This window comes from Phalaenopsis equestris, unplaced genomic scaffold, assembly GCF_001263595.1.
Source record: "Phalaenopsis equestris unplaced genomic scaffold, ASM126359v1 Scaffold000535, whole genome shotgun sequence".
NCBI lineage: Eukaryota > Viridiplantae > Streptophyta > Magnoliopsida > Asparagales > Orchidaceae > Phalaenopsis > Phalaenopsis equestris.
Genome location: NW_018164975.1, coordinates 152,481 through 178,744, shown reverse-complemented (window position 1 = coordinate 178,744; position 26,264 = coordinate 152,481). Strand labels below are relative to the sequence as shown.

Here is a 26,264-nt window from a genome sequence, read left to right as displayed (position 1 = left end):
AGGCTTGGCATAAACTTCAAGGTTCATGGCAATGTAAAGTCAAGGTGGCTTGAGGTTTAAGCTTTGAACAAAAGTAAAAAAAATAAAAAAAAACTCAATCTTGAAGATGATTCATAAGTAAGCTATAAATATTCAACAAAGAGTAAAAGAAATACTTAAAATTTGTACCTGTATAAGAAAATAAAAGCAAACCAATTAAAACACAGAAATAAAATTAATGTAGGTGATAATTAAAAAAATAGTTATTAAAGAAAAAGAAGGGATATACATTTAAACGAAACTAAAAAAATCAAATTAAAAAAATTAAAATAAAGGCCAAGAAAAAAAAAAAAAAAACTTAAAAAAAATGAAAATAAAGTACTTAAAATCAAGAGAAAAAAAGAAAAATTATTTTAAAAAGCTTAAATCCTGTATACCCAAACTAGCTTGAATTTGAAACCTAAAATCTTAAACCTTTTTATATGCAACTTTAAAAGTATAGTTTTCAAGTCAATCTTAGTGTTCGGTGTGTGCCCCATGGGTGAAAGAGGCATATGCCTCACTTAGCCTGGCAAATTCTAAGCTTTGAAGTGTTTATTGTGGTCCTTATGGTGAGGTGTGCCTCAAGACAAGCAATTCAAATGCTTATTTAAAGAAGGGTCGAAGAGAATTGATGTTGTCCCTCTAAATATGAGTTTTAGAGATGAAAGATTGATTTTTGAATATTGTTACATCCTGATGGTATGATATTTTTTACATGGGAAGAATAATATTCATATCCTTGTTAGTGAGGAGTGGGCCAATAAAAATTTCATTTCATAGCTTTTGAGTCTAATTTGCTTCTTTGATAAAGTGGAATAAAAATAGCATTGTTTCGAGGAAATGGTGGAGGTGAGCCTACCATTTATGCTATACTTGTGTTAAAGTTGGACAAGGGATTTTTAATTTTGGATTTTTTTCGGCATATTTGTAGTAATGAGGATTAAATTTCCCTAATAATATTTGGAAAGTTATTAGTGATCATATTTAGTTGAGCAAACTCACGATGTTATTTTTGCTCTCACTTTTGTTGAGCTGTATGGATACAAAAAATTTGGTGAACAATTCTTTATTGGAGGATATTTTCCAAATTATAACATGAAAATATTCTCCCGCAGTGTCAATTTTGAGAACTTGAACTTAGGTTTTGAATTTGGTTTGTATAAAGGAACGTGATTTTTTGAATTATAGAGTTAGTTCAATAGAAAAGCCCGAGTGATTTTAGTGTAGTCATCAACAAAATATATATACTACCTAGCATCTGAAATATTTTTTACACAATTTTGGCCTAGATATCACTACGGATAGTTGCAAGGGTTGGGAAGTCCTATAAAAATAATTAGGTTAGGTAGTTCAAGTGTTTTTAGATAATTGACAAGTTTTACATCGAAATACTTCACAAGTTGTGTTGCTGGAAAGAATGGAGAATTTTTGTTTTTTTTTAACATGAAATTGGATGATCATGACAAAGCTGCCAGTGCCATAGCTTCATTGTCTTTTAATTAGAGAAAAGATTGTATCAAGCATTTTTCTGTTAGCCTTTCATAAAATAGGTGGTGGAAACCTACATTTTTTTTCGTGTTGTCACTTTTCATTCTCGAATCCCTTTCTTGTAATTCTTAGTGTACGAAGAAAATTAATTTTATAGTTCATATCCTTAATGGTATTGCTAATCATAATAAATTGTAGGGATGCTTAGGTACCAGGAGGCAGGAGAACTGAGTTAAGAACTTCAGAGTTAAAAGTCATTGCTAGTTCTAATATCAGTTATTAAGGTTGTTGAAGCATCAACAGTTATAGTTGTATGGTCGTTTAAACGCGGTTGAAGGATCTGAAGTAATGAGGCATTCCCTATCATTTGATTAGAGGCTTTAGAGTTGACAATCCAAGATTGTGGATTTAGGCATTCCCTATCATATGATTAGAGGCTTTAGAGTTGACAATCCAAGATTGTGGATTTTTTTTCCTAGACATTGAAGACATTGAAGACCACATCTTTTTGAGCAATCACATTAATTTTGTTTTTTTATTACAAAAGATTTTAATTTGGTTGGGATAATTGGCGACTTGAAAAAGATTTCTTGGATATCAATTTTGGCATGGGATCTTGATTCATGGCGGAAGCGGTGCCTAAGGATGACTTGGAATTCTTAGAGGGTGTGGATGATAGTGAAGCATTATAATAGAGAAGTACAAAAAATAGAAAGTGTGGCTCTAACACCAGGTTGAAAAATATGAGAGAACAATTATACAAATTATTCTCATTCCAATAGGCGGCCAAAGTTTTGAGTTCATAATTAGCCCAAAAAAGGATGAAGAAAAAACAGAAATGAAACTAACGTTATTTTTTATAATTAAATTGGGAATGAATCTAGTGAATAACCCCTTATTAAATAGTGGACAGCTCATGGCTAGGAAGCATACTGCAGGCGGAGGAGAGATTGGGGCGTTGATTGCTGGATAACACATGTTACATCAGCATATGATAGGTGAGCTGGCAGGAGGAGATGCCGCCAGAGATGGGCTAGTAGCAGGTCACTGGCGTGGCCTCGCTTAAGGAATTTTACAGAAGATTGCACTAAAATGGCCGAGTTAAATCTATTATTGTTTTTCAGCATTTTAACTTCTTGGTCTAGAGATATATTTAAAAAAAATGATATCTACATTCGGTGAGTGAAGTTTATAACTAACAATATCTTCAGTATTTCTTTTTTCCACTAAAATGTTGTGTAATTTTAGATATCTTGTGAGGATTATTTTGCTGTAGCGATTGAAGTCTGAATGTTCTTACTGGTGGCTTGCAGTTTCCTTTGTTATCCAAGAGTGCTCTTCTTGAAAAACTGATTGCTGAGAAGTCTGGTGAAGAAGAGAGCTGTATCATAAAGCTTCCAGATATTCCTGGTGGTTCGAAGGCATTTGAGCTAATTGCCAAGTTTTGCTATGGTATCAAAATAGAACTTACTGCTTTGAATGTAGCATACACCCGGTGTGCCGCTGAGTATATGCAAATGACTGAAGAGATTGCTGAGAGGAATTTAATCTATGAGTCCGACGTATTTCTCAATCAAGTCGTTCTTCGTGGCTGGAATGATTCACTAAGAGCTCTCCAAACTTGTGATGATCTTCTCCCTTGTGCTGAAGATCTTAATATAGTGACAAGATGCATTGACTCATTAGCCATGAAGGCTTGCATGGACCCTGATCTAATTGGCCGGCCGACGATGGAGCATGGCTCCATGAAAAGCCCCTGTGGAAGCGTTCTTTGGAATGGGATAAGTACTGGAGCAAGACCCAGAAGTTATAGCTCAGATTGGTGGTATGAGGATGTTGCATCTCTGAGTCTTCCCTTTTATAAGCGGTTTATATCAGTGATGGCGTCCCGAGGTATCAGAGAAGAGATTATTGCTGGTTCAATAGCCTCCTATGCAAAAAGGTACCTCCCTGGATTAAACAAAAGGCACAATGCAGCACCAATGACTTGTACATCTGTACTGTCTGAGGATGAACAAAGAGTTCTTCTTGAAGAAATTGAGAGTTTACTGCCCATCCAAAAGGGTGTGGCTTCTACAAAGTTTCTTTTTGGTCTTCTGCGCACTGCGATTATTTTGAAAGCCAATTCTACATGCTTGTCTAACTTGGAGAGAAGGATCGGCATGCAATTGGATGAAGCCAGTTTAGAGGACCTGCTGATGCCTACGTTTTCTTACTCTTTGGAAACACTTTACGATGTTGATTGCATCCAGAGAATTCTTAAGCACTTCCTAGCCATGGACCAGGCTACTGGTGGAGCTTCTCCTGGTCTGGTAGATGATGAGCAGTTGATGGGCTCTCCTTCCCTTACACCAATAACCACTGTGGCTAAGCTTATAGATGGGTACTTGGCAGAGGTTGCCCCTGATGTTAATTTACAGCTGCCAAAGTTTCAGTCACTCGCAGCAGCCATTCCAGAGTATGCACGTCCCCTGGATGACGGGCTATACCGTGCCATTGATATATATTTAAAGGTAAATAATGTAATCACACAGACAAATCTTCTTAAATTTTTTCTAAAATAAATTTCTGATAACAGGCACACCCTTGGCTATCAGAATCTGAGAGAGAACAGCTATGCAGGCTGATGGACTGCCAAAAGCTCTCCCTTGAAGCCTGCACCCATGCTGCGCAGAATGAGAGGCTTCCACTTCGAGTTGTTGTCCAAGTTCTCTTCTTCGAGCAGCTTCAACTTAGAACCTCAATTGCTGGCTGTTTCCTCGTTTCTGACAACATTGATGGTTCACGACCATTAAGGAGCGGTCTTGTTGCGCCAAGTGAAGGTGGTGCCTGGGCCACTGCTGTCAGGGAAAATCAGGTTTTGAAAGTTGGAATGGATCACATGAGGATGAGAGTCTCTGAACTTGAGAAGGAGTGTTCAACCATGAGGCAAGAGATTGAGAGGCTGGTGAGGTTGAGAAATGGGTGGAGCGGCGGCATAACCAAAAGGTTGGGCTTCAGAATGAAGTCACAGATATGCAGCACACAAGAGGATTCAGTTAGTGAGGAGCAGAGCAGGAGTGGGAAGATTAAGGCTATAAACAAAGCTCACAAAGCATAACAGAAACTTATCCAACGGTGATTGGACTGTATGCTACTTTTCCCCCTGTATTTCACAGTTTTTAGTATTTCTTGTATTTTTTTTTCCATAGATTTTCGATGCATTCTCTAAATTTTCAGTCAAGTTATGTCGCTTCTCTCAAAATGAGGATATGTAATCTTCCTTCAGATTAATAAAATGTCTGAATTGTGCAATTGGAGAGGTCAGTCTTGGGTTTGCTAATTCGAGGTTGTTTTAACAATATGATCAAAATGCTTATATTGGCTTTGTTTCTTTTTTATCTTTCTTTCATTATTATTGTTGTTTTCTATTTTTTTGAAGTAAATGTCTGTTTTAGGTGATATTACAACTATCCACAAGCATCAACTTTTAAATAATTTAGTTGTTACCATTTTCCATATTATGAGAAGAATAGCAGTTTGAATTGTTTTCGCATATCTTGTTAATATTGAAATAATAGCTAATATTATTTTTTCTTTTTTATCTTTTACAAGGCTTTTCAGATCTATTCAATTAAGAAACAAATATTGTGTTTGGAGTCCGGACGCAAGCTGCATCCGATACAGGCAAGCGGAGGAAAAAAAAAAGAAGAAAAAACCGATCTTTCAGTGCATCGTGTCCGTTGTCCGGATGCAGCTTACGTCTGCACTTCGGACACAATATTTTCTTTTTCAAATAGACCTTTTTAAGCTGGGTGCGTTTCAGATTATAATTGAAATTCTTGCTGCTTGGACAGCATGCCTGCATTTATACCATGCTAAGAAATTTTACTTGTTAGCATACACCTTTATGAAATAATTTCATTTTGCTGATGAAAAAGATCAATAATAGGAAGTTTCATTTGGATGTTATTATTTTCTTATTAGTTCAATTATTTTTCAATAAAAATAATTATAGACAAAGGATTGGAGACTTGCACAGCTATTAAAGCAATTAACTTTTTGGTTTGTTATCTTTACTATGTTGGTGCATGTGTGTGTATATATATATATATATATTCCTATGTTTTAAAATAATTTATACTAATAACATGAAATAATGAATAAGATCCTAACATTACAAGAAATTGGCTAATTATTGTCAAAATTTTTTATGCAAAATTTAGCATCAGATTTGTGTCCGTGTTATGGCAAAATGATTAGTAATTTATTGTGCATTTAACATTATTGATGCTACATATTTACAGGTAACTTTGTATCGACTAGTGCCGACATAAACTGTTTGTCGCACTTTACGTGAACATTTTGTCAAGACATTTTAATCATTTAATAGTTTTGAAGGTTCCTATGATAATGATGATGTTAAATAATTTGTCGGAAGTGGGCCGACGCAAAACTGACGCATGTGTTTTAAAATTTTAATCACGTGTGACAAACCTCATTTGTGCCTCTCAATTTTTCATTGCTTAGGACTCCGACGACCCTCCTACATAGAGCTTCCGACGTGTCAGGAGTGTTTGCACTCGCGAAATCGCAGCTCCAACAAGCATTTCTCCTCTCCGACCTTTAAGTAAAAGTTTCTTATCTCTCGCATGTTCCGTTGATAAGATTTCTAAATACAAATTGAAGTTATTGTTTCAGATATATAAAACATAAGCATTGTGTTGTTTCTATATAGAACTTGAAGTTTATCGTGTTAGATATGTAGTACAAAAGAATGATGTGGTTTGCATGTGGAAATTGAAGTTTAGTTAGATATATGTAATGCATAGGAAATGTGTGTTTTGTATGTAACTTTTGAAGTTTAGGGCAATATATGTGTAAACATAAGAATTGTGTGTTTTGTATATAGAAATTGAATTTTGGTTTAGATATGTAAACATAAGAATTGTGTGGTTTGTATGTAAAAATTAAAGTTCAGGAATAAGATACGTGATGTATAAAAATTATGTGGTTTGTATGTAAAGATTGATGTTTGTGTGTTAGATAAGTAAATATATAAGAATTGTTAGATTTGTACGTGGAAAATACAGTTTAGGTGTCAAATATGTAATGCATAAGAATTGTGCGGTTTATATGTAACTATTGATGTTTAGGTTTAATTATGTAGGAAATTAGAATTATGCGTTTAATTTTGCATGTAGAAATTGAAGTTTAGGTTTAGATATATAGCACATAAGAATTGTGTAGTTTTTATGTAAAAGTTGAAGTTTCGGTGCATTATGGTGTTTAATTTGTATCTAGATATTGAAGTATCCGTGTTAGATATGTAGTTTCGGTGTTAGATATGTAGTACATATGAATTTAGTGGAATATATATCAAAATTGAAGTTTAGGTGTTACATATGTATTGCATAAGAATTTTGTTGAATTGTTTGGTTTGTGTGTGGAATTTGAAGCATAGTTGGTAGGTATGTAATGCATAACAATTGTGGGGTTGGTATATATGTAATATATAAGAATTGTGATGTTTGTATGTATACAATACGCAAGAGTTGTGTGGTTTGATGTGAAAATTGAAGTTTAGGTGTTTAGATATGTAATACATAAGAATTTTGTGGTTTGTATGTATGTAATACATAAGAATTAGGTGGTTTGTTTGTAGAAATTAAGGCTTAGGTGTTAGATATGTAATGCATGAGAATTGTTGTAGTACATAAGAATTGTGTGGTTTGTATGTAGAAATGAAAGCTTAGGTCTTAGATATGTAATGCATAAAAAATGTGGTTTGTATGTGTGTAATACATAAGAATTATGTGGTTTGTATGTAGAATTTGAAGCTTAATGCATAAGAATTGTGTGGTTTGTATGTATGTAATACACAAGAATTGTGGGGTTTGATGTAAAAATTGAAGTTTAGGTGTTAGATATTTAATACATAAGAATTGTTTGATTTGTTTGTATGTAATACATAAGAATTAAGTGGTTTTTATGTAGAAATTAAAGCTTGGTGTTACATATATAATGCATGAGAGTTGTTTGGCTTGTATGTATGTAATACATAAGGATTGTGTGTTTTGTATGTAGAAAGTAAAGCTTAGGATTTGATATGTAATGCGTATGAATTGTGTGGTTTGTTTGTATGTAATACATAAATTGTGTGGTTTTTATGTAAAAATTGAATTTTAGGAGTTATATGCGTAATTCATAAGAATTTTGCGGTTTGTATGTAAAATTTAAAGTTTATGTGTTACGTGAAATTCATGAGAATTGTGCATGGTTTACTTGTAAAGATTGAAGTTTGGGTGTTATATATGTAGTACATATGAAATGTATGTACAATTAATATTTAAATATACTAATTTATAAATCTACATTTAGATTACATAAATATATATTCAAAATTTGTGATTATGGATGTGTGATGTATTGTATCTATGAAAAAAGCGGTCCACTGATGGGTTCTCGAATGGTGTTGAGGAATTTGTGCAAATGACATCACAATTGTCCATTTATCATCAAAACGAAAGTTCTAATGCCCTTTTGCATAGCACAAAAAAAAACGTAACTAACATCAGAAGAAGTCAAGTTAGATAGGTACAACAAAGGATTATAATCTTATTATTGGTACTAGACTGCATATGGTGAGTAGGAACCAGATGTTCAGTACGATCATGTTGGTGCCTCATGAAGTTATGCCCCTTCAACGGAATACTATCCTGTCACATATGAAGAATTGATTTATAATGTCCGCATAACTCATTTTGTTGGGTGTCTTCTTGATGAATATCAAACACTAAAAAGTGAAACACAATAATTTCATTACACATAATTAGAAGGTTGCATTACACATACAAAGTTATCAATGTACAGATTTGTTTGTCCATAATGTACATATTTGTTTCAAGCATTCACTTTGAAAAATAGAAGAAAAATTCCCAGTTTGATTTTCATTGAAAGTTTCTAGCCCATGACCACCTATTCAAAAGGAATAATGATGCCTTCTTTCATAATATAGTTGAAAAATTAAGTCCTCTTCTAAATATAATTGGAGCTGATTTATGACAGAAGATTAATGAAATGCCAAAGATCTTTGAGAGACTAGAACTAGCTTCAAATTTCCTTCTTGATTTCAATGTTACACATAATTAGGCAAAGTGAAGTAAATACATTTTGGTCAATTTCTAGCCGGTCACTCATTCAAAAAGTATAGAGACTAGAATTTGATGTAAAAGGAAATTAGTTTATGTTCATACTATTTTGAGTGAGGTTAGCAAATACATTAAATTGTTGGTGACATGCCTTCACATTCAAAATTTAATCATTTTAGATATTAGGAGAACCATTAAGGAGGCATAATATATGCTATCACAAAGATAAAAAGCTTCGAGTAGCTACATTATATGTTTTATCAAACTGTAACGAATTCCAAATATTTATACAGTAAGATTGCTAGTAATTAGAAATTTTTTCAGTTTTTACTAAGAATGTTATATTAATTAACTTCAACATACAAATAGCAATGACATGGGCATATTATTTACGGACAGTTTAAACATAGAGGATAACTTTGTTATATATAAAAAGAAAACTGAAGAAGAATTTTCAATATTGTTAAAATTATATGTATGTTGTAGTAACTCTTCAATTCACTAATATATAATATAATTTTCATGTTAAAAGAAAAACTAGTTATATTTTTGAAACTTATAGGTTTATAATCAAAATAATGTAGTTATAGATCAAGGCTTATTAAATCTTGTTTGGGGGCCTAACTACAATGTCATTATGTGACAAATATTTAATGTGAATGGTTATAGATTTCACATGATTTGCTGGTGTGAAGGGAAGACAATATATAATTGTAGTGTTTGTATTAAAGGAAATATCAACTCAGAAAATGACATCAATTATTATGACATACTTGAAGGAGAGTGCAGTTTTAATATTCAATTATATTGTGTGTAATGTATTTCTGTTAAACTGTGAGTAGTTTGATCTTGTTCATAATCAAGGAACACACATGGTATTACCAAACTTAATATGAATAGAAGATATTCAAAATTTGATCCATTTATTATAGTTTGTCAGGTTAGCCATGTTTATTACTATTGATATCCTGGTAGAGCAATAACTAAAATTGATCGGGCTGCAGTTATTAAGAATAAACAAGACAAACTATTGAGATGAAAAATATTGTTAAATCCATTAACTATGAGCAAGATATGCCAGATTTTTATATTTAGCTTGATTTTATCAAACCCTAAAGATTACCACGAAAACTTATGAAGAGGTTTCTTATATTACGAAGGAAAATGATGATATAAATGAAGAAATTTTAAATTTATCATTGACTAACTTCTCTGATAAACTAAGAATAATATGTTTATTTAGACTTTTTGTTTTTTTATGATTTTGTCTCTTATAGTATTAGCTTTCCAAGTTTCACATTGTCTGTTATGCGGATTCTTACTTTTACTTTTGGTATTTTTACAACATTTTTCTTGCTTTGATTTGACATTTTCTTATTTTTACTTTTGCTGCTTATGTTATACTTTTTTTACTTAAATTTTATTATTTTATCTTTTGTTGCTTAGATTTTATTAATGCATTTCTTTCCGTTACAGATGGCTTCTACTAGTAGTGGAGATCAACCACCTCATTGACCTCTCTTGATGAGCCATAATTATTGAAGGATAAAGAAATTAGTATCCCACTCTACCTCACACAAAACTAGTGTTGTGTTGATTAGCAACACCATCATCAACACAACCCCTCCTGCATCTTTTGTCACCGCTTCGATTAGGCCTGTTGCCCCATTCTGACCACCTTCTTCTTCTTCCACTATAGCCCTTCTCACACATTTTGTTTCAAGCACTCAGCCATTACATCCCACTCAACCACCAAATCCTACTCAGTGAACACTTCCCCCGTAGCCACCACCTCCCCATCCGATCAGTCGGACCCCTCTACTCCTGCCACTATGAAGCAGGACACCTCTGGATGGGTAAAGTTTGAGCTACAAAGAGACTCGTAAGCTGCCTTTTCCATTATAATAAGTTCTTTGATATTTTTAATATTTTGTAACTTATATTTCTATTTCAAGTTATGTCCCTTTAGACCACCGACCACACACATCACAGAGGTCATAAAGAGTAAATACAATTCTCAGTATCTCTCATAGAAGCAGATCCCGATCATGACATGCATGTGGTTCAGGGAGTTTGTGGTAGAATCGTTTAATTTGAATTAAAATTATTATTTTAAGTTTTTTTATACAAATAAATATTGCATAATTTTTAATATGTAGAGGATATTTCACTAGATGTTGGAGCATCACTAGCTGATCATCATATTTTTGGGGTTGGGGGCACAAATTGACTGAGTGATGTGTTCATCACAGCTGTAGGAAAGGGGAGCGACTCATCTGTGTTGGGGATGAGGTTTGGGATTAGTTGACCAGAGCCTCATACTCTCCTAATTATCAGAGAAAGAGGACAACCAACCAGTTGAATAGAAGAACCAAGGCGACTAGGGGCGTCACACTTCACATTGAAGGCTCAGTCCTATACAGGGAGTACTAATAGAAGCTTGTAAGATCTGCTAAAAACTCAACAATTCAATGATGCAATTTTGTGGTACTTAATATTATTTCATGTACACAGGCTCAGGATCGTGACAGTCTGCATCCCACTACAGAGTTGCATGTCCGAACGCATCGACATGTCTGACATCACTGGATGTGTAAATGTAAATAAGAAAATAATTTTATAAATTCTTTTATATTATTAATATAAAACTTTAATTAATCATTGGTTCTAATGAGTATGGCACATCTGAAACACATCGAGGTAGAGGGATAGTCAGATCCTGACGGCCTACAGTTGCAGCGGTATCCAGCCTAACCACTGCGTGGTTTGATTTTAAGATTTAGAGGTAGGCATAAGGGAAGAAGAAATGGAAGGCGTACAACTTAGGCCTGAAGGGAATTGCATTCAAGGCCCGAGCACTCATGTGTTCTATAGGGTGGTTCAAGGTCATTATTATCAGAGCATGACAAAGTTGCCCTACATATGACTATTATGACTGACCGCCTTTTGCCTTCGTACCACCCGACATGATTCATGCTCAGCAGTCCAGATAACATTGATAACAGATAAGCAACCTAATTCATGACCTTATTTATAAGACACACAGAGCACAAAAATGAAGGGAGAACTAATTAATAAATTTTCCTTTTTGGTTATCGTGATATGATTAGCTAATAATTTCTCTGTCCTTATTGTAGTTATAGTCATTAAAGAGCAGAAAAACTTGAGAACTAATATGTATACACCAGAAGTATCGACACAAATCTCAAAAAAAACGAACGACCAGGAATACAAAGCTTCCCTTCGAGGTAAGCGCTCGATGGACAATTCAACGCTAAACACAAGAGACCCCCATCTCGAAACCTTGGATAGGTCAAAGCGTCGAAGATGGTTCCCCACTCGATAGAGATAATATTCGTTGAGGGTGAGACACAAATCATCCCGACAATGAGTCACATTAGATATCTAGCATATGAAACAACAAAGATCCAACACCGAGACAACGAACTGACCAGAAGGAGGAGACATGTTCTGTAAGACTTTAGCCAAACAGTAAGTGAACCACGACTCACCTAACAAAACTAATTGACTTATCGGTTGACCGGCTGGCCGAAGCAACAAGTCTCACAAAGTCAATCGACTAAGCCTCTCGATAAACAAACCATTTTTCAGAACAACCCTCCCCCTCGACATAAGCAAATTCCAGACGACCGACCAATACGATCAGTCCATCGGACGACAATACCTAAAGTCAATCGACTAAGCCTCTCGATAAACAAACAACCATTTTTCAGAACAACCCTCCCCCCTCGACATAAGCAAATCCAGACGGCCGACCAATACGATCAGTCCATCGGACGACAATACCCTTAAACTCATAAGTCATTTTAAACTATTATTCTCTGTCAATATTATGATGAACATTAACTGAAATTATCTGCATTAATTCTATTAAGGGTGATTACCATAACAATTCTTGCTTTCCTTAATTGTACTGATTATACCCCTCTAAATAGATAGTCTTAAGAGGAATACAGACACTCTCTGACCCTTTGACAAGAAAATTACGGTGCACTCCTTTTCTCTCTCTCGTGCCTCTTTTGATTCTGACTCTTGAAGTGTGCTCACAAAAAGACAAGTTTGAATTCAACAAAAATATATCATATATAACAATGCAAAATGTATAAAATTTAATACTACAATAAAGAACGCAATTCTATGTATACGAATTTGTGCATATCTATAAATCAATCTAACTTTATTAGATCTATTTTCTCATCAAAAATGACGGCAGACTCGGTGATGACTATGGTTGTATCAACTCTGCTCCACAAGTGAAACCAGACAGGAATTTAAGTAGGCAAGGCCTCAATTTACTTTTGAGATTATTTGGCAGATCTTACGTCCTTTAAAGTTTCTTTCTTCATGCAAGGGGATATTGCATGTCCCACTCGTTTAAGTAGTTCACTCACTGAACAGCCTTCTTTGGTGGCTAGCCTCTGAAAAATTGAACTGACTCGGGTGATAGGAGTATGTTTCTTTCTCTCCACACTCTGTACCCGAATAACAAAAACAGGCTTGGTAATCCTCTAAATATCACATAATTTAATGAAAACATCAAGAATAATGCTCTTAAAAAAGAAAATTATATTTCTCCTAATAAATAATTGTCAATCAATGGCACACGATTCCAAATGTTTCAATCATTTAACACAAAATAAAACTTTGCTCAAGGATTCTATGATAAAAAAATCCTAGTTTAATATCTAAAATTATAATGGAAAACAACCATATTGTTGACATTACCTAATCATAACTTGCTTAGAGATCAAAACTGATCAATCTAAACTAGCATGGATCACTCCAACAACAAGCAAATCTAATTCAAACGCTACAAGGAAAAAATATCTTCTATATTAACCTTATATTTTAGCAGCCTTTTAAAATCCTCTCATTGTTATATCAAAATAAAAAGAGAAACAGAACTCATATAGATTATGATTATCTTCTCCATAAGCAATTTTGCCTTGATACTAGAAATCAGTAGAAGATGCACAAACAATTTCACTCTGCCACATGGCTCATATAACCCAAATGATCAACAAACTATCCTATGAATACATGCTACAAACAACAACAACAACAACAATAGTAATAATAACAAAAGCCCATACATTTTCTCACAATTTACAGAAAAAAAGAATATATATACTATACGATCGATCAACGCGGCTAACAGATGATAAATTCCATTAGGACTCTGTAAATGTTTCTTGTGAAATGTTGTTTTGAGTTTGTTGAAGCTTTAGTTATCTATTTTCAGCAGGGAATTGAGGGAGGTGCTGTTGAATCTTTGAGCAAGCCCTCTGATAACAAGAACAATGATATCCCTTGTGTGCCGTGTCTGCACCATTAGATCTACCTCATTCTCACTATCAACTACAATTTTGAACCTGTGTTGATCATTCCTGTAAAGCTCCACCTGCAAAAAACAAAAAAACAAAAAAAAAAAAGAAGAATTTTTATGGAAGAATTTTTATGTTCTGTTCATTTTTATGTTCTGTTCATATGGAACTTGATATAACTAGCATTTTTCATGTTTATTTTTTCTATAAATCGAGTTTCATCTGCTCGGATCAAGTGCGCGCACTGTTTGTGAAGTCTCAGGGCAATCTGCTTTTATCAAGTACATATATTTCATGGGGTTGCATAAAATCATTGATATTTAAGTTAAATTTTGATAAAATCAAGAATTCTAAGAGGGATAAATTAAAATATGATTATATTAATAACATTTGGAGTGATATCTGCTGAAGGTATACTAATTAATACAGTATTAAGAAAGTAGATAAAATTAGCATCTACATATTAGAGAACAGATTGTATGTCAATATTTGAGAGAATAGGCTGAATGCTCTTTCCCTTGCTTTCATTCCAATAAATAATAGTCTGTACAATCTATTTTATGTACATAATAATCTGTATAATCTATTTTAGGTAGCTAAATAATACATATTCTTAATCTAAATATTCAGTTAAAAGGAAAAAAAAAAAATCTGTGCAATAAAAGTAAATTATTTAAGCAGGCAATTCAAAGAAGGAAATTCATAATTCTTTTTTATTTCATTTATTCTTGATTGATATGGTAGATAAGGAATAACATGGACGGTAAGTACTTCAAAATGCTTTGCAAAAAATGTTTAGCACAATAACAGAAAGGAACAGAAGATGAGAATTAATATAGCTGACACCAAATAACTGAAATAGAACCAATGATGATGGGGTTATACAAGGAACAATTGCTTACATGAAAGGGTGGGGCATAGGTTCCGCGGATTTCGGTGACAGGAAAAGAAGTTTTGGAACCAGGCTTTACAACCTTGATCCTCTTCCTGTTAACTTCTAATATCCTTTTCTCAAGATTTCCAGCTCCTGGGACCTGTTGAAGAAGAAGGTTTCAGTTTTCCAGGATAAATTGTTCAAGCAAATAATTGAGCAAGGACCAAAAACATGAATACCTTCTTCTCCTTGTCGATCAATGCCTGATACCAAAAGGAAGAAAAACGAAGTCAGAAGTTGAAACAAACACTAATATTAAGCAACATATAAACATGTGAAAGGAGTAAATGAGCAATGTAAGTGTTGGAAAACATCACCTCAAATTTCACTGATCCCATGTCAAGCTTTTGCTTTACTTCTCTAGACACATCGGGTTCTGTAAAAGGTCGAAATATCCGATTGGGAACTTATAGCTAAGAGTTATGCATTTTTTAGGGGGGGAACAGAAAGAAATGCATGGATCATGAAACTTTTCAAATGGCAGTTAAATCAATGAAATAAAAAAGAATCATATTTACGGTATGGAAGGCAATATAAGAAGATTTATAGAATTATGACACCACTTAGGGAGCAGAAAAAACATGGCACGAAAGCTGCTCAAATTTGAAAAAATTTTTCTGTCCGGACTCCGGACGTAGCTCTACATGCGAACTCCCAGTAATATATCATCATGTGTGATATATCGGGCCCAACTAAAAATTATTAAATTAAAACCGTGGACTCTGTAATAACCCTGAAATAATCTCGAATAACCTCCGTGGCTCCACTTTATTAACCCGAAATAACCTCTCCGAAATAACATTGTGGAGGTTATTTCAGGGTTATTGAAGAGAATCCCATATACTCCACTTCAATAATCCAGAAATAACATCGAAATAACTTCTGCGATGTTATTTCGGGGTTATTGAAGTGGAACCGCAGAGGTTATTTCGGGGTTATTGAAGTATAATTCATAGATTTTTCTTCAATAACCCCAAACCCCAAAATAACCCCGAAATAACCTCCATCATTTCACTTCAATAACACCAAAATAACCTCCGCGATGTAGCACATGTAGCGGCATATTATTAGAATCCGCATGTAGAGCTACATCAGGAGTCCAGACAGAGATTTTTTCCTCAAATTTGAGACCTCTACTTTGAGAATCAGAGCTCATTGGTATCAAACAAGTTGTCAACAGAAGAGGCCATGACCGCGTGATAATTGACATTACAGGAGAAAATATGGAGAGGGATTGAATTACATACCAACTGCAATAGGCTCCGTTGAAATAGATACAGACTCTCCCTCTACCCCATCTTCTCGTATGGGAGTATAAAGTGCAACAAGCCTGTAGCCAACGTCATCAACATTAGCTTCATACATACGCCCGGACTCGCCTGTTACAAGAGCGGAAAAATAATCATATAAAAATATGCATGGATAAAAAATTTGGCATAAAACCATACGACAAAGGCAATGCCACAAATCATTTTTAATCATCTTGAAAAGATCAAAGCATAAAAATAAAGAAAATAAATAATAAAAATATAAATATAATAAACATAAGAATACAAAAGATCATAAAAACTAAACTTCATATGTCAGCCGTTGTGTGAACAAGGGAGGAAACTTAAACTTGATCCAATAAAGGAAAAGTGACGGAAAATACATGAAAAGCCTGTAGATTAGAAATCTGAGCAAGGGAGGAAGGACCAAGACAACAAGGCCCAAGTTGCTACCACATCTAAATGGTTGGCCGACCCTAGCCATTGCACAAAAGAACAACTGTAAGTGTTGAAGAAACTTCTTTCGAGCACAACTGAGTGGCCTACCAACTTAATGATACACTAGGGTATCATGTTCTCCCATCTCGCTAACAATGGAAGATTTCAACTTTGGATGATAAATTCAGATACTTCCTATCATTGAGAATATTCATGCTCTCACCAAATACCAAAACTTCACCAACTCCAAATTTATTAAACTTGCCAATGAATCTCACATCAGGATTTTTGGTAAAGGAGAAGTCTAAGTCTCCAAATATACTCAACTCTATTCTATGTTATATTTTCCCATATTAGATTGCAATTTACTTTCAATTAGCAAGCTTACTCAGGATTTAAACTGCGTTACTAAATTTCATTCTAATTCTTGTGAATTTCATGTAAGTACATTTGAGAAAGGTGATTGATAGTCTTGAATTTTATCAAGGTTCATACCTGCTCAAGGAAAGCTACTCTCTTAACACAAATATCTTTTCCGCTTTCCCTTTCTCATGTTCCTGAGTATGTTGTGTATGATTCTATTAAAAGTCAAGTTTTAATATGACATTGTCGTCTGGGTCATCTGAATTTTCATTATGTTATAAAATTATACCCCCTTCTTATTATTAATAAAAATTCATAGTTTTATGAGTGAAACATTATAATTGGCTTGAAATACTCGTCATGTCTATTCTCTATCTCAGTACAAACCCTCACATCCATTCTCTATCATCCATAGTAACATTTCAGAAACATCAAAATTGAAAATCGTCTATGGTGCCAGAGAATGTTTCAATTATTGATGACCATACTAGAAATAGTTAGATATTCTCCATGAAGGAAAAATCTGAAACTGCACAAATTTTTCATTCCTTCCATAATATAATGTTTACTCAATTACAATGTAAAATTTAAGTTCTCAAAACTAATAATGCGAATGAATACTTTAATTGTAATTGGACCCTATCCTGCAAAGAACGATATCATCCATGTGAGTTATTATGTTGAAACTTCAAAATAAAATGAGATAACTGAGAGGAAGAATAAACATACTATAGCTCCATGGATATTACCTTCTGAAAACCAACTTTACTACACCAAATCAGATATTTATAGGGAGAGTACAGGTGAATATCAAAGTTGAGACACTACTTTGGATACTTACACTAATCTAGACACATCACAATCTATTCTTCCCTCCAAACATTCTATCTCCCAAGTTCCACCAGTTGAGAACATCCATTCTGAGATTGACAAAAAACTTCGTGTGTGTGTATTAGGAAAAAGAAATCCACAAAAAAATTAAAGACAACATGCAACTAAAGGTCTTTTGACAACCAAACTTGAATTCACACATCTTTGAAGTTTCAAGGGAGAGGTGAAATCCAGTGGAGAAATAGGGAAAATTGCACAAATTATCCTATCCAGGATTATGTTACCCATGAGAAGTTATCAACTTATAAACTTTTGTATCAAATTTTGATAGTATGCAGATACCTTAAAGTCAATTCATGACACACTTCAAAGTCCATAATGAAAAATACAAGTGAAGAAGAGATCCAAAAACTTGATGTAAAGGCACATGGAACCTTACAAAACTTCGTACGAAAAAAGACCCGTTGAATGCAAATGGGTCTTCAATGTCACGTACAAAACAAATATGAGCATTGAGATGTTCAAAACTATGTTGGTAGCCAAAGATTTCACTTAGTCATATGGGATAGACGATCAAGAGATATTTGCTAGAGTAGCCAAGTTAAACACTATAAGAGTTCTTTTCTTAGCAATGAACAAAGAGTGAGAATTCCATCAACTTGATATTAAGAATGTATTTTTGAATGGAGAATTTGAGGAAGAAGTGCATATAGAGATCCATACCGCTGGGACTGAAAAATAACTCAAATAACCATCAGGTTTATAAATTTAAAAAGTCACTTTATGGCCTTAAACAATCTCCAAGGGCGTGATTTGACAAGTGTGTCAAGAATAGTCTATCTAATGAGTACATACAATACCAAACCAATCATACATTGTTCATAAAACATGCACAGGAAAGTAAAAAAAAAAAAAAAAAAAAAAAAAAAAACTATATTCATTTTCTATATAGATGATATGATCCCGACAGTTGATGAAAAAGAAATTGGGAAAATTAAGAAGATTCTTCCTATTGAATTTGAAATTAAAGTCTATAATCTATGAGAAACTTTCTGAGCATGGAAGTGACCTGGCCCCAATCAATATGGGTATTGTGGTATCCCTAAGAAAGTACATCCTAGACTTATTAAATGAAACATGAATGCGATGGTGCGAACCAACTGAGACTCATGGATTTTTTAAAAAAAGTTACAGTCAGGGTGAGAAAAGATGCCAATAAAAAAATAGATATAAGAGATTGGTGTATATGATTACTTACCTGCCACATACTATACCTGATATCGTTTATTCTGCTGACATAGTGAGTCAATACATGAACAGTTCAAATGAATAAAATTTGGAGATGATTTGTAGAATATTGAAATTTCTTAAGAATACCTCTAACAGAGGGTTATTGTATAAGAAATATGACAACAAAGAGGTAGAAGTTTACACTGATGCTAACTGAGTAAAAGAAATCATAGATAGAAGATCCAGCTTTGGGTATTGTTCCTATGTCTGGGGAAATCTTGTCACAGGAAGAAACAATAAGTAGTGGTTTCTAGAAATTGTGCAAAATCTGAGTATCAGACACTTGCTTTAAGAATTTGTGAATGCAGCAAATCCAAATAGTACTAAATGAGTTAGGATACTCCACGATCAAAATCCCATAAAGATGTTTTGTGACAACCAAACCACCATTAATATTGCAAAGAATCCAGTGCATTATGACAAAACCAAATACATTGAGATTGATAGAAATTTTATCTCTGAGAAGGTCATTGAAGGCATTATTCATTTAATCTACATTCCAGTTCATCTTTAAGTTCTTGATGTCTTCACTAAATCTCTACCTTAAGGCAGCTTATACCAAGCAGTCTTTACAACATCTATGAACCAGCTTGAGGGTTTTGGAGTTCCGAGTTTCCTATTTTAGACTTATTCTCATTTATTCGGTTCCTATTATATTGTATTTATTTCCTTTTGTTGGTTATTATGTCTTCAGTAAGATGTAATGGTAGAAATTATGTTTTCCCTAGCCTTTACTTATTATTATATAAGGAAAAGGGTGGCAATTTGATAATTAAGAAATAAGATAATACAATCTTCTCCACCTTTCTTCATGGTATCAAAGCTTTAAAATAAGCACTAGCACTCCTTTAGCAATAAAGCCCATCAAACAGTCATTCAACAGCCGGAATCCTCCCTACGACTGGCCTACAAGCCCTCCTCCGCAAGCCGCCTTTTCAATGTATGCTCTGTGGGGGATCATGCAAGCAGTTCGTATTCATGCTGCTTCTGCAATAGCTCATTCAATTGCTCTTCTTCTAATTGCTCCTGCGAGTCTTGCTTGCCTCTCCTGTACTCACGAGGAAGGGTAACACACAAGCATCCAAAACCGAGTTCTCTCTCAATCAGACTCTGCCTGCCCTAGCCACAATCTATTCTAGTCGAACAGATCCTCCCGCAAGCATAAGCCGCTAATTCAATGAGGTGCTTCTCCTGGCACCATGCTATCCTTCTGGCATCGCACATCAATAACTATATCCTCTACAATAGCACCAGGGTGACCTCTTAGCAATGCATCGATCTCCCTTCAATGCAAGTCTTCAACTCCTCGATGGATACTGATCCATTGCCTTATTCTTCCATAAACATGCATAGGGCTTATGACGAAGCATGACATGAAGATGTCTGACTCTACTCTAGAGGTTAGTTCTGAATCAAAGAGCAAAAATTCTATCTAAAAGATCCCACATAACTCTCTCACTTTATCATTAATCAGAAACACAATGGGAATAATTTCTTTCAATGGCCCCAATCCTTGCTTAGGTTCATGGAAAAGAGAAGGGGAACATCTCACCGAGGAAGGCAAACTTTTTGATCTCACTAATCCTAACAACCGCTCATGGGAGAAGATCCAGGATCAAGAAAAAATTTCTTGATTTATAACAAAACATAGAATATTTGAGAAAAAAAACGTGATACTTATTCCAGTATCGAAAATACTGTAGAATTTTTTGAGATTGAGACAAATTGCATGAGCTCTGACAAAAAGAGTAAAGTGTGACTCAATACTTTAAAAAACTCACAAAGTATTGGTTATAATTAGATATGTATGATACTAATGTATGGAAGTGTACCCTCAAGATGTTATGTTGTATAAAACAATAGTGTAGAAAAAGAGAATGATCAAGTTTTTATTGGGTTTAAATACAAACTTAGATGAGGTTAAATGAAGAATCACAGGGATGAAGCCTCTTCCTACCACTTGGGGGAAGTCTTTGTTGAAGTTAAAAGAGAAGAAAATAGAAAGAATTTCATGATGATTGGAAATGTGGATTCATCTAGTATTGAAATCTCCGCATTATACGCACATAACTTCTCCCATGAGTCAAAGACAAAAAAAGAATCAACCTTTGAGTGAACATTGCTAAAAACTTGGTTGCATAAGAGACAAGTACTGGAAACTATATGAAAAACCTGCAGATTAGAAACTTGGGTAAGGGAGTAAAGACAAATAAAACAAAACCCATGTTACTAATTCGTCCGAAGGGTCGGCTGAACCTAGCCCTTTCACCAAGGAACAACTGAAAGTGTTGAAGAAATTTCTTTTGAGCACAACTGAGCAGCTTATCAGCTTGATACACCAAGTTATCATGTTCTCCTCCTATCTTGCTAACAATAGAAGATTCCCGTCTTGGATAATAGATTTAAGTACTTCTGGGCTGGAGATAATCACACTCTCAGAAATTAACAAGGGTTCACTGAATCCAAATTTATTATATTTGTCGATAGATCTCACACCAGGATTGTTGGGAGAGGAGAAATGAAAGTCTCAAAATATATTCAGATCTCTTCGGTGTTATATGTTTCCCAATAAGATTGCAACTTAATTTCAATTAACAACCTTACTCATAACTTGAACTATGTTACTAATTTGAATTCTAAGTCTTTTGAATTTAAGGTAGTGGATTCGATAAATATGATTGAGAGTACTATATTGCATCAAGATATATACCTGCTCAAGAAAAGTTACTCTCTTAACAAATAAATGTCTTCTCCACTTTCCCTTTCTCATGTTCGATGTGTCTAAGCCTGTTAAAAGTCAATTTTTATTATGGAATTGTCATCTGGGTCATCCAAATTTTCATTATGTTTTAAAGTTGTACTATCTCTTTATTAATAAAAAATCAAGTTTTACCAGTATGATCAGTTGGCTAAATATACTCTTCAAATCTATTCTCTGTCCCAGTACAAACCCTGACATTCTTTCTCTATCATCCATAGTGACATTTGGGGACTATCAAAGTTAAAAAAACGTCAATAGAGCCAAATGGTATGCCTCCTTTATTATTGCATAGAATCCTGTACATCATGGAAAGACCAAACACATTGATATGAATAAATATTTTATCTCTTAGAAGATCAATGGAGGCATTATTTAGTTAATCTACATTCAAACTCATCTTCAAACTGCTGATGTCTGCTTTACCAATTCAAATACCAAGCTGGGTCTATTAACATCTATGACCCAACTTAGGAGAGTGAAATTATAAGTTCTCTGTTTTAGATTTATTCTCATTTATTCCGTTATTATTATGCTGTATTTCTTTCGTTTCGTTGATTATTGTGTCTTTGGTAAGTTGTAATAGTAGGAATTAAGTTTTCCCTAGTCTTTACTTATTATATAAAGAGGAGGTTTTAATTTGATAATTGAGAAAAAAGATAATACAATTTTCTCCACCTTTCTTCAAAAGTTGCTACAGCAACTTATATGGCAACCTACTAAGAAATCTGGGTGTGTGTTCCAGGTAGCCAAGGCAAGTTCTTCATTATTTTTATATCAATAAATAAGCAGGACTAAATAAATAAACAGAGATTAAATATTTCAGGGTTTCCTAGTAAGAAAATACTCAACCTTTCTATTTCAAAACCATTGAAATATAATAAAGAGCAATAACACTATGCAGAATTGATGGAATAATCCCACCCAATATCAGCCTTTTTACATTTTAAAAGCAGGCTAAATCTAGATCATCCTATACAAGATATAAGCCTTTTCTAACTTTATTAAAGATATGTGAATCAATATCAAATTTGCAAATCACCACAGCATAATGTATTTATTTTGGCATTACCAGGTATAGATATAAGATCAGGACTTCCAACCATCGATCTAAGCCACTGAATTTTGCTCTTTCCTTCTTTTCCTCCACTATATACACCACGAACAGCATACAAGTTCGTATGGAAACCTCTTCCCTCAATCTCAAGCTTTGAAATTTTAGGCATTCCGGGAGAAAAAAAAAATAAACTGATGTCAATTAACACTGATTTATACGAGGGCTAAGGTGCTTCAAAAACTAATAAATATAGTGCAAAACCATTATTCGGAAATAGTCTAGTACGACTATGAGAATAACTCTGTAAATACGTTATTCAAGAAAAATAAATCCAAAGATAAATCATGAGCTTTTAAGAGCAAAGAGATTTTTATTTTTTTATTGATATCACCTTAATTTAATAAATTAGTATCTGACTACTTACAGCACTGTTAGATAACTGAAGATAAAAGAAATGCTGAGAAAATGAACACTGCAGGGAATTTATCTAGATTATTCTACAATGGAGAAAAGCCATGCGACTAGCCTCCTGGAAGTCGCAATGAATCCTACAGCTTTTTATCTTCTTCCATTGTTCTAAGTTAGCTAAGCTAAGCAATTATAATGATGCACTTGTGAAAATAAGACATCAAAATTGATCTACATAGCACTTACACACATTCACTAACTAAATTTGTCCATTATAAAAAGTTGATTAAAAACATTTAGCAGGAAAGAAGATACAAAAATTCATGGGGCATTATACTACCATACTATAAGAATTTAGTCAGCAAATTCACGAATTATACTTATATACTGCATGTACATATGAATTATTCAAAAGTATTTGAGTCTTCTAAACCCCACAAGGTGCTGAAAACAATACCTATTTTAAACTTCATAGTAACAACATCTCTCTCTCTTGTTTTTGAAAAGTGCTCCTTTCTCATTCTAACTTATCAAGAATTATTTGTAATAATCTAAATATTTCTACTACTTGCGTCGAGCCAATAAATATTTATCATTGCCTTCAAACACAAATATTGAAATACCTGGCAATATAGGAGAAGTCACTGCCGAGACGGTCTCACTTGATCTTCCGAATACATCATTAACAGTGCATTCGCATTTCAGGCAACGGCCAATATCCTCAAAACGGACCCTATATGAGCTAGACTGTTGTGTGGGAAACAGCTCAAAGGACTGATGCTCCCCCATACTCACTGAATAAAACCTGTCACCAACACCTTTAAAGGATTAGATAAATTTACTTCTAAGAGACTATTATACCAAATACAACAAAATAGTGTTTTACCATTGGTATTTAACATCTTTTTTGTACTTGGTCCAGACATACTTTTGGTTTTCAGTTTTTGGTATTATTTCAACAGCTGTAAGTATTTCTCCTTCTAATTCCTTTCCATTGAAAGAAAGCAACTCAATTTTCGGAAGTTCTGAAAAGAAAACATAATCAAATAAGACCATCGTCTTATGAAACCACTTGAGCATTAGGTATCATCAGCCATCATCAATTTCCATATTAAATGCCTATAATAAAAGAAGGGCTTTGAAGAAACATGCACAATAAAATAAAACAAGTAGAATCTCACAAGTGATTTGACAATAAGAAACCTTTGTGTGCGTGTTTAGGTATTTTATTGTAAGCTTAAGTTTTGGTTAAACTAAGAATCGCTCAAGGATAATGAACAAAACTAAAATTGATATCAATAATATTTATGTATAATTCTAGATTAATCAAAGATTTTTAAATAATTTTTTGGTTATATTATTTATTATTTTACTTTATAAGCATTTATTATTTAAATAAACTCAATTAATTATCATTCATAATGTAAATTAATGAAAATTAACTTATATATTATAAATATTAAATAGATGTAGATCCTAAATTTTCAAATCATGGTTATCAATAACAGCCTTATCACCACCTACCACAGTTAGCCATGTTGCCTTAAGCTTAACCCTGTAACCACTGAACTTCCTTGACACAAACTCTATTTGACAAGTAAATGAAACATAGCCTACTCTTAATTGTCCGTGAACCAATAACTCAAATTTAATTTTTATGGCCTATAGTTGTAATATCTACAACCTAACAACTAATATTTTCCTCCAAAACAATTGTTATCTTATATAAAAAATAAGGGAAATGGAAATTGTCACTATGGTAATTCAGAAAACACAGTTTACCTGGAAGAACAATGTTGGATGCTTCTGACAGTACAAGTTCCCCAATAGCCGAGTCTGAACGAACAGGGGTATAACTGCAAATTAATGTTAAAATAATCCATCAAAACACAGCATAGACAAGTCACAACTATCTAATTATGACGAGATAGAAAAAGGGACAAAACATTCATCTAAAAATAAAACACAAGCAATGAAAAAGTATAAAAGATTGAAAATAAAAATGCTAAACAACGTAATTCCATTCAGAGAATAAAAGGTAAACCTTTACGAGCATGACAATATAAATACGCTTTAATCATGACAATGAAAGTAATTTAACAGTTGCAAGAAGACAATATTGCAACTACGGCAACTACCAGCAAAAGCAATAGATGCAATAATCTTTTACAATAAATAAAAAAAGCACATTTGCGATTGCCATTTATATCTTTTGTGAAAGTAATGAAAGCAAAAACAAATACAATAGCAACGTACTAGAACTGGTTTTTTACGTCCACATGCTCTTGCTCCATCCTAGTGTGATATGGCTGTCGCTCAAATAGATGTGATTCCCCTCTTTCTCCCTCTTACTATGTGCTCTCTCTCTCTTTCTCTCCCCTCACCACCCCCTTCTCTCTCTCTAATCTTTCTCTTCTTTTCTATATTCCCTCTCACACATTCCTCTCTCGCCATTCTCGATCTTCTTAAACATTTCACATCCATCAATGTATCTTCTGCTAAAATCATAGCAAGGAAATCAATTGATTTCTCTCCCAATTAATATGCATCATCCTTTTCCCTACTCTCACCATTCTCGATCTTCTTAAACATTTCACATCCATCAATGTATCTTCTACTAAAATCATAGCAAGGAAATCAATTGATTTCTCTCCCAATTAATATGCATCATCCTTTTCCCTAATTTGGATGGTACTCTCACCATTCTCGATCTTCTTAAACATTTCACATCCATCAATGTATCTTCTACTAAAATCATAGCAAGGAAATCAATTGATTTCTCTCCCAATTAATATGCATCATCCTTTTCCCTAATTTGGATGGTAATGCTGAACCAGCAGACCTATTGAAGATTATAGCACCGAGTAGTTTAACTGTAATTTCTGTTGTATTTGGCAATTCATGTAAGTTTAAAAACTGCAGCAATGAAAGCA

At 33.7% G+C, this 26,264-nt stretch overlaps 2 protein-coding genes across 3 annotated transcripts in view; one reads left to right on the top strand and one right to left on the bottom strand.

Moving 5' to 3' along the window:
- Window positions 1–6,101, top strand: part of LOC110028870 (BTB/POZ domain-containing protein At1g30440-like) — a 17,570-nt gene extending 11,469 nt beyond the window's left edge. Inside the window, exons 3-5 of one of the 2 annotated variants that reach the window (XR_002294468.1) lie at window positions 2,823–4,022; window positions 4,088–4,811; window positions 6,019–6,101. Coding sequence is in view for 1 of the 2 variants with exons in the window: in XM_020730894.1 (XP_020586553.1) it covers window positions 2,823–4,022; window positions 4,088–4,609 (1,722 nt within the window). In the remaining variant the exon portion in view is untranslated. Of the gene's footprint in view, window positions 1–2,822; window positions 4,023–4,087; window positions 4,812–5,103; window positions 5,193–6,018 lie in introns of those variants that run through there. The other variant, XM_020730894.1, reaches the window with a different exon arrangement.
- Window positions 6,102–13,518: 7,417 nt separating this feature from the next.
- Window positions 13,519–26,264, bottom strand: part of LOC110028868 (187-kDa microtubule-associated protein AIR9) — a gene marked incomplete at its 5' end in the record, with an annotated part of 130,671 nt that continues 117,925 nt past the window's right edge. The window contains 9 exon segments of the mRNA XM_020730893.1: window positions 13,519–14,061; window positions 14,887–15,018; window positions 15,098–15,121; window positions 15,236–15,294; window positions 16,166–16,297; window positions 22,939–23,095; window positions 23,956–24,136; window positions 24,218–24,356; window positions 25,114–25,187. Of these exon segments, the coding sequence (XP_020586552.1) occupies window positions 13,885–14,061; window positions 14,887–15,018; window positions 15,098–15,121; window positions 15,236–15,294; window positions 16,166–16,297; window positions 22,939–23,095; window positions 23,956–24,136; window positions 24,218–24,356; window positions 25,114–25,187 (1,075 nt within the window).